Source organism: Mus caroli, unplaced genomic scaffold, assembly GCF_978045245.1.
Source record: "Mus caroli unplaced genomic scaffold, Mus_caroli_1 scaffold_14, whole genome shotgun sequence".
NCBI lineage: Eukaryota > Metazoa > Chordata > Mammalia > Rodentia > Muridae > Mus > Mus caroli.
Window position 1 is genome coordinate 102,385,966 of NW_028227269.1, and position 8,801 is coordinate 102,394,766.

Sequence of the window (8,801 nt, forward strand, 5' to 3'; positions counted from 1 at the left end):
ATTGTCAATGGGACAATGAAAAAAGGTGGTCATGGTGGCAATGATCAAGGATACTTAGGGGCTTGAAAACAAGGACTGCTATTCAGTAAGGCTGACGAGACCCTTGGAGGAGCATCCCACATACCATAATGTTTAACTGTGTGGTCATGGGGAAACAACTAAGTTTCCCTGTGTCTCAGTTTCCTCTTCCATGAAAGGGATTGATAACAGCATATAAGTCAGAGGGCCATCACAGGAGTCACAGAGTGTGAATGACAAGCTCTATGTCCCTTTTGTCACTAGAGGCAATTCCTGCTAACAGGAGCTGTTTGAACACTGCCTGGACACTTTCTATGAAGGTATATACAAATTGACCCTTTGCTCCTTTCTTTTTGTGTGATGAAGGTGGAGGTGTCCATCTGTCCTGTGAGGTTGGTCAGCTGGGAATGCAGAGAAAGGCTATGACACTGCCCTGAGTAGGAGTACTAGAGGGAGAGGAGCTGCTCTGACCAACAGGCTCCATGTAGGTGCAGGAGTTTGGGCTCCAACACTGTATCAGATGGAGGCAGAACCAGAAAAGGGCAGTAGGTGGCAGAGTCTAAGGCCTAGAGGAGGGTAAGAGTTAGGCAAGAACTGGGCACTGGGTAGTCACATACATTGGAAATAGACCTAGGACAGAACTGGAGCCAGCAGACCCTGAACTGTAGACTTTGAAACTGTGAGTCAAACCAAACCTTTGCTTTGCTCAGTGGGTTTTCCTAGATCACTCACTTCTATTCCATTGATCAACATGTCTGTCTTCATGCCAACACCATGGAGGTTTATTACTATTGCTCTGTAGTACAGCTTGAAATCAGGGGTGGTCATACTTCTAGAAGTTCTTTTATTGTACAAGTTTTTATACCTATCCTGGGTGTTTTGTTTTTCCATATGAAGTTGAGAATTGCTCTTTCAAGTCCTGTAAAGAATTGTGTTGGAATTTTACTGGGAATTTCACTGAATCTGTAGAAAGCTTTTGTTTAAAATATCCATTTTTACTAGGCTAATCTTACCAGTCCATAAGCATGGATATCTTGCCATATTCTAATATCTTCCACAATTTCTTTCCTCAGGAGTTGGAATTCTTGTCCTGCAGGATGTTTCCTTGCTTGGTTAGAATTAGACCAAGATATTTAATATTATTTGTGGTTATTGGGAAGGATGATGTTTCTCTAAGTTCTTTCTTAGCCCGTTTAATATTTGTATAAAGGAGGGCGACTGATTTTTTTTTTTTAGTTAGTTAGTTAGTTAGTATTTTTAAATGACTTAGATTATCAAACTGCAGCCCTCCCTGGCAAAAAGTAGGGTAGAGATCATGCACTCTGGTTTTGCTTGTGACTTTTCCCCTTTTCCACATCAACTTTGAAGCATTTGATAAACAAAAACCATACCCAGGAGATCCAATGGGCTTGTGTAGAGAAGAGGTGGGAATTGCCGCATCAGGAGGCAGTTCTGATAGAGACTACAAATCCATGTTACCAGAAATCTTCCTGTCTGACGAATTGTAAACTGACCACAGAGCACAGCTTGTCCATGCCAACATTTCCTAAGAGGAAGGAGGAGCCCTTGGGAGGAATAAATAGGCATCACTGTTCACTGGGGAGATGCCAGGCAAGCCAACAACCCTGAACATCAGGAGTCAGCTATCACAGAGGCTCTGCAGGTAATGCCCAGGATTCCTTGACTCCATGAATAGAAAAGGCACTGCCCCAGGACTGTGTGGTACTAGCTATGGCCTACAACGTGTGTTTGTGGTACTGGGGCAAGAGCTTTGACTGAGATAGTGGCTTACAATCAGGGAATATTTCTGGGGTTCACAAAATCTTCTCTTTGGACTGTTTCTCTTGACAATGGAAGATGCACATGCTGTGGTCTCTCCTCATGGACAGTAAATAGAGGCTGCTTCTCTGACTCCACAGGGATGAAGTTTTGAGAACGTGCATAGCATGCTGCTTTCATAGCTAGGGTAAGACAAGACTGTTGCACAGTCACTCTGGATGAGGTGACAGCGCTTTCTTGCTCACATCACAAAGAAGATGCCTGGTGGAGGGGGTTGGGACCCCACTTCCTTCTTAGATCCCAGATCCTCTGGCCAAGCAGAGGGGTTTCAGCCACAACTAGGGAAGCAAGGAAGGCACAGTTGCTGAGCCGTGTCTCTTGCTGTACGAATTAAGCAACCTCTTTTCTCTCTAAATAATTTTGGCACAGAATATTGTTTAGTGCTTTCTCCAGCTCCCTGTGTGCTACTCTAGTTCTCTCCCAGCCTTCTTCCCTTCCCTTCCTCCTACTTTCTCTCCCTCTCCCTCCTCCTATTCCCCTACCCCTCCCTCTTCCTATTTCCTTACCCCTCTTTTTCCCATTTCTCTCTCCTTCCTTTCTCCACACTTCTACTCTCCCAGTTCTCCTCTCTCCACATCCTCTCTCCTCCTTCTTCCCTCCCCCTTCTCTCCTCTCTTCTCTCTTCTCCCTCCTCCTTCAATTCTCCTCTACCCGTCCTCCTCTCTCCTTTTCCCTCCCTCCTCTCTCATCTCTCCTCTCCCCTCTTTCCTCTATCCACTCCTTCCTCTGTCTCCCATTCCTTTATCATCCACCTTCAACTTTACACCTGAACAAATGATCAGAGGCTAAAGGTAGATAGCCATGATTGCAAGCTTTCAACTATAATCCATTAGGATGCCTGTGCCCCCCCCAACTGAGTATATATAGAGAATATGGACCCCTAGGCATTCCAGAAAATCATTTCCAATTCCCACAACAAGCTAGCCACTTACCAATAATGTAACTTGGACCTCTCATCAAGCTGTACAGAGAGGTCCACCCATTTGCTTGCTATCACACAGCCAACAAGAAATCTGGTCCAGAGATCAGAGACTGGTACAGCTCTTTCTTATTTGCACCAGGAGGCCTTCCAAACCTGAGGTACAAAGCACCATGCTGTTCCTTGGCAGAGCTGAGAGAAACTTCCCCTGTATGTCCTTCCACTGCTGGTTCCCATGGGTCCAGAATTTCTGCAACACATGAGACATCTCTCCCACTGCCTTTCAACTAACCCAATACCTTGCTTCATGCACCAAATGAACTCAGGCTTCACAGACTTGTCATCAACGGGCTAAGATAGGATCTATGATTAAAAATGCTCCAAGGTTCCAGAGTTCAGCCTGAGGAGGGGGCAGCTGGAGGTGGCACAAGTGCAAAGTGCAGACAGGGCTCACGCCCATCCCCCACTCCTATTTTGGCTTGGCTTGTGACCCTAACATGTCCCTTGAAATCTCTGGATCTTGGTTCTCTACTATGAAAATTGGCTTCTGCAACAGCACTTCCTCTATGGTAATAGGGGGCTCATGATGGAGTAGTGAATCTGAGAGGCCAGATCACCTCCTGTGGACAGTCAAAAAGGCAGGAAGGGCAGCAGAGCAGGGCACAATGACAGACAGGTGGGAAAGCTAGGAAATGGTCAGAGCACCAGCTGGTCCTCCAAGACTCAAAGGATGTTTTCCTTCCAGACTGCACAGAAGATGGCCATCATTGCAGCTCTGGGGATCTTAATGGCTGGGATCTGTCCTACTGTCCTCTGCTTCTCAGATGACACATGGGGAATAGATATTCTATTACATAAAAACCAAGAAAGTGGGACACCAGATGACAGTCTCACATTGGCCTCAGTCAACACTGATTTTGCCTTCAGCCTGTACAAGAAGCTGGCTTTGAAGAATCCAGATAAAAATATTGTCTTCTCCCCACTTAGCATCTCAGCTGCCTTGGCCCTCGTGTCCCTGGGAGCAAAGGGCAACACCCTGGAAGACATTCTAGAAGGTCTCAAGTTCAATCTCACAAAGACCTCTGAAGCAGACATCCAACAGGGCTTTGGCCACCTCCTACAGAGGCTCAGTCAGCCAGGGGACCAGGTACAGATCAGCACAGGCAGTGCCCTGTTTATTGAAAAGCACCTTCAGATCCTGGCAGAGTTCCAGGAGAAAGCAAGAGCTCTGTACCAGGCTGAGGCCTTCACAGCAGACTTCCAGCAGCCTCACAAGGCCACAAAGCTCATCAATGACTATGTGAGCAATCAGACCCAGGGGATGATCAAGGAACTCATCTCAGAACTGGATACGGATACACTGATGGTGCTGGTGAATTACATCTACTTTAAAGGTGAGAGAGGTCACTACTTAGGAGTGGAGGGAAAGGATCTGGGCTGCGTACCTGTGCTATAAGATGTCCATTGTAAAGGAGATGCCCAAAGCCTTGGTTAGGTTATGTGGGTGCCTAGCTTCTTGTTTCTCACCAGTCTCCTCTTCTGAGCTGTCTCTGGACAATAGTTGTGTTTCCTGGTACAAGCTCAAGAGAAGTCTTGAGTCCTCAGTCTACAAGGGTTGCCTATTGGCTATGACTTAACCTCACTTAAAAGCAGAATATCTTACCTCACATGTCCAGTCCTACCTGCTGGTCAGAAGCTATGACTACTCCCTGCAGAGACCAATTCCCTCAGTATTACCACTGCAGGCATTTCTAATATGGTCCTATAGCAGATGTCCATACCTACTGGAGAGCCTCTGTCTCTAGGAGAGTATGGGCTTGGGACTTCTTGATCATAAGGAGCTCAGAGACAGAAGTCATGATGTAACCAGACTTGGGGTGGATTTGGAGCTAATTAAAGTTAGTCCAGGGTAGAGGGAGGACAGCTCTGGGCTATAGGCAGAAAATAAAGATGACAATGGAGAAAAATAGGACAGGATGTCAGAGTATAGGAGGACAGAGGACAGAAGACAGGATAGTCCCAGAACTGCTGAGGGCAGGGGATGGGGAAAGAGGAGTGACAGCTTGAAGGGTTAAACTGCAGGATATGGTTCTGTCAACTCTCCCCAGACCCAAACTCAAGTGCTGCTTGCTGTGAGGTGGGATATATGTCTGGGCTGCAAGATGCCAAGAGCAAGAAATTGTTTCACTATCAAGTCCCATAGTGTACATTGGTAGTGGGGACAGAAACTAGCATTCTGGGATAAGCCTGAGCTGGTATTTGTGATTTGATTTGTGGCCCATGTGTGAGATGAGGACTCATTACCCATGTGTTAGTCCACAAGCTATGGATTATGAACTACTCATGATGTGGGAGAACTCAGTCTGTGCTGTTCTGTTTCCCCTGAAACATGTCCCACAATACATTGGTTCTCCTGAGAGCCTCAACTCTCCCATCTCCTGTCTCACCATTTTCACTCTTGTCTCTCTTACACACTCCACCCAAGATCCCTGACTGTGTCAGGAGCTCAAGTAGCCAGGCTGTGGTTTTAAAGTTCACTTTCTAGACCCAGCCTGGAGACAATGCCCAGAGCTAGCAGCTTGGTCAACTACCAAGCTTTATCAAATTCATCATATGCTACATGAAGGGACACTCTGAGTGACTGAAGATGATGGACTGCTGTCATAACTCCAAAGCTGAGCATAAATGGGGAGGAGGTGAAGTGTTTGTCTTGTGTTTAAAACATGATCATTTGCCTCATCTTTAGGCAAATGGAAGATATCCTTTGACCCCCAGGACACATTGGAGTCTGACTTCTACTTGGATGAGAAGAGATCTGTGACGGTTCCCATGATGAAAATGAAGTTCCTGACCACACGCCACTTCCGTGATGAGGAGCTGTCCTGCTCTGTGGTGGAGCTGAAGTACACAGGAAATGCCAGCGCCCTGTTCATCCTCCCTGACCAGGGCAGGATGCAGCAGGTGGAAGCCAGCTTGCAACCAGAGACCCTGAGGAAATGGTGGAAATCTTTGAAAACCAGGTGCAGGTCCACAAGACCCAAAACTGGCCAGGACACCTGTCCTGCTGTTGCCTGATGGCCAGTGTCCCTGTACCTTGGAGTCTCACTAGTATCCTTTGTAATGGTGGGCAATCTCCAGAGAACAGATAGAGTTTAGTTGAACTTCCTCCCTTGATTATGTATTTTGGTCCTTGAGTTGCTGTCGATTTTGTTGTTCACAAGATGGGATCAGCAAGAACAAGGAGCTGTGGTTTCTTCCCTCTAATAGGGTGTAAGTTATACACAGAATATAGAATGAGTTGGAAGGCAGAATGAATTGTGATTGACAGATGAGCTCTGAGAATCAGCTCTGCCATGTGGAGCCATCTCATCACTCAATAGTCATCCTTCACCATACACAGAATAAGACTTGAAGCCCTACTATGTGCCATCTGATGTAGCTCTGAAAGTATACCAGAGAGTGAAGCACAACATACCCTTTGGGCTCCTCTTGTAATTGGGGAAGAAAGACTGTAAGAATGAAAATTAAATTAACCATCGTTTAGTAGGTTAAAATGTGAGAAAGGGTGAAGTTAAGTGTGGGAGTATCCAAGGATTAGGAAAGTTGGAATCTGATACAGTGTGCAATTTTAAATAGAAGGCTCATTAGAAGATATTTTAGGGTTACCATGACAGGGGAGAATTGCATTTGTAGATCTAGGAGGAAAGCATTCAAAGTCAAGGGACAGCTAGGACCAAGTCAGGTTGCCTGTCTGCTGTAACACTCTCAGGCCCTGATAGATAATTAATGCATTAGGAAGAGCAAAGTCAAGTTGTCTAGGCATGGGTGAGAAGAGGACTTCTCTCTAGAGAGAGGGCTCTCTATGGAGAGGAGACCCAGTGACATGGTTGATTGAGAGGTTCACAGAGTCCAGGGACTCTTACCTTGCTGTTTTTTATTCTCAGGAAAATAGGTGAGCTCTACCTGCCCAAGTTCTCCATCTCTACTGACTACAGCCTGAAGGACATCCTTCCAGAGCTGGGCATTAAAGAAATCTTCTCCAAAGAAGCTGACCTATCTGGGATCACAGGAACCAAGGACCTGATAGTGTCTCAGGTAAGACAAGAAGCACAGGATGCGTCACCTTGGGTCCTGAATGTGGATGGTGAAGAGCATGTGGGCTGTGAGGATGGTGCATGTGTGAGAATCCTACATTTCTGAGGTTCCTTAACAAATGTCCATCTTCCACCCCTGTACATAAGCTCACCTAGGAACCCATAGTGGGGAAAGGCCTAGAGTTTCTTCATAGAACCATAGCTACTAATATGTGCTGCACTGCAAGGCCACACAATATTCACTGTAGGGGCACCTACAATACACTGTAGGGCTACCCACAGTACATAACAAGCCAAATCACTTCTACCTTTAGCTTCTTCACTGCAGCCCAGAAACAGGACTTCTTGACCTGCACACAGAATATTAACAGTAAAAGTAATAACAAGGAATCTATGGCAGTTCTGAGGAAAACCCCAAGAAAGAAAAGAAGATGCCTTAGACCCCCAGAGTTCATTCCTGGGTGCACAACCTGGCCGTGCCCAATGCCCTCGCCAGGGCCCACTCAGAGCTCTGGGCTCAGATCCGTCCCAGCAGGACATGACAGTCTGGGAATGTGAAACCATGGGTTGCACACTGCTGTTGCATATACCAAGTAGGTTGGAGCAGGAGGGATGGGGAGACCTGCACTGGCTGCCAGCACCCTGGCTGTTCCCTCTGACAAAGTTGGGAGGCTGCATATGAGGAAACTCCTGCCACTGCCTGCTCCTGCCCACCTGTTGTAGTGATTTGAGGACAACACAGATTCAGACACTAAGCAGAACAAGGGCATGCCTCATCTCACACCCGGAGCAGAGACTTGGAAATGCAGGGTTAGAGCTCAGGGAAGGAACAAGAAAATCCCCCCAGCAGATGTGGCCAGCACTCACTGCTTGCTTCAGACCCTTCTCCTGCCCTCCCTGGTCTCCACTGAGTGATGTGTTTCTCTCCCCACAGGTGGTCCACAAAGCTGTGCTGGATGTGGGTGAGACAGGCACAGAAGCAGCTGCTACCGCAGGGTTCATTTTTGGCTTTCGTTCTAGAAGATTACAAGCTATGACTGTGCAGTTCAACAGGCCATTCCTGATGGTCATCTCTCACACAGGTGTTCAGACTACCCTCTTTATGGCCAAAGTCAGTAACCCCAAGTGAACCTAAAGCTCCCCAAGTTCTGACTATTCTGCCCAGGACCCTAGGATGGAGTCCGCATGTGGATCTCTGTTTACATCCTGGCAATCATGCTTTGATTGGATGATGCAAAGATGGCTTAGACAGTGACATTGACTATCTCTGTGGCTCCCACATGCTCAGGAGCCTTTGGACTGTCAGTGTCAGGCTCTCGGGCCTCTTGGGAGCATCTGTGCATGTTTCTGAACCTGGAATCTGTCTTTATTCTTCTTCCCTGGTGACTCCTCTTTATGTGTCTGTACCCCAATCCTAGGCGTTTGCAAATACACAGAGTTCCAATACAGGCTCTGAGCACATCTGCTCTCAGCTTGCAGTCTTGATGGGACCATGCTGGCCTCTGGGCCAACCGATAAGAATCAGGCCCAGGACTGAGAGGGGAACCTTTTGCCCTGAATGTCATTCCAGCATCTGAGAAGACCTGGTGCCATGCTCTTAGGTCATGTTTTCCCTCTGCAGGCTTTGCCACTCAGTGCCCCTTTCAGGGTCCCCTGAGCCTGCCTACATCTGGCACAGTTGGAGCCCAAACTCCTGCAGCGGTATGGGGCTGGGGGTCAGACCAGCTCCTCTCCCCTTGGCACTCCTACTCAGCCTCTCTCTAAGATCCCAGCTGACCAACCTCACACAAAATATGAACACCGCCAACCAAAATAGGAGGCAGGAGGAAAGGATTAATAAACATTACCTGCACAGAAAGTGCCCAGGCAGTGTTCTCTCAGCTCCTGTTAGAAGGAGTTGCCTCTAGTGACAACATAGTAGTAGAGATTGT

General features: G+C 47.2%; 1 protein-coding gene across 2 annotated transcripts; it reads left to right on the plus strand.

Moving 5' to 3' along the window:
• The first annotated feature begins 1,533 nt into the window (after positions 1 to 1,533).
• On the plus strand, positions 1,534 to 8,319 carry LOC110306990 (serine protease inhibitor A3M). Of its 2 annotated transcripts, none has more exons than XM_085830642.1 (5): positions 1,534 to 1,681; positions 3,764 to 4,170; positions 5,523 to 5,796; positions 6,721 to 6,871; positions 7,805 to 8,319. In XM_085830642.1, the coding sequence occupies exons 1-5, from the start codon at positions 1,623 to 1,625 to the stop codon at positions 7,997 to 7,999; spliced, it is 1,086 nt and encodes a 361-aa protein (XP_085686768.1). In that variant the 5' UTR covers positions 1,534 to 1,622; the 3' UTR covers positions 8,000 to 8,319. The 2 variants fall into 2 exon arrangements, with proteins under 2 accessions (XP_085686768.1, XP_021034836.1); XM_021179177.3 differs by having other exon boundaries at positions 1,575 to 1,681; positions 3,522 to 4,170.
• Positions 8,320 to 8,801: the final 482 nt, after the last annotated feature.

Bases quoted from the DNA above. Each gene is read 5' to 3' on its own strand.
- LOC110306990 (XM_021179177.3), top strand. From the start codon at position 3,534: ATGGCCATCATTGCAGCTCTGGGGATCTTAATGGCTGGGATCTGTCCT. The intron at 4,171-5,522 runs GTGAGAGAGGTC...CCTCATCTTTAG, and splicing joins GAATTACATCTACTTTAAAG to GCAAATGGAAGATATCCTTT. The intron at 6,872-7,804 runs GTAAGACAAGAA...CTCTCCCCACAG, and splicing joins AGGACCTGATAGTGTCTCAG to GTGGTCCACAAAGCTGTGCT.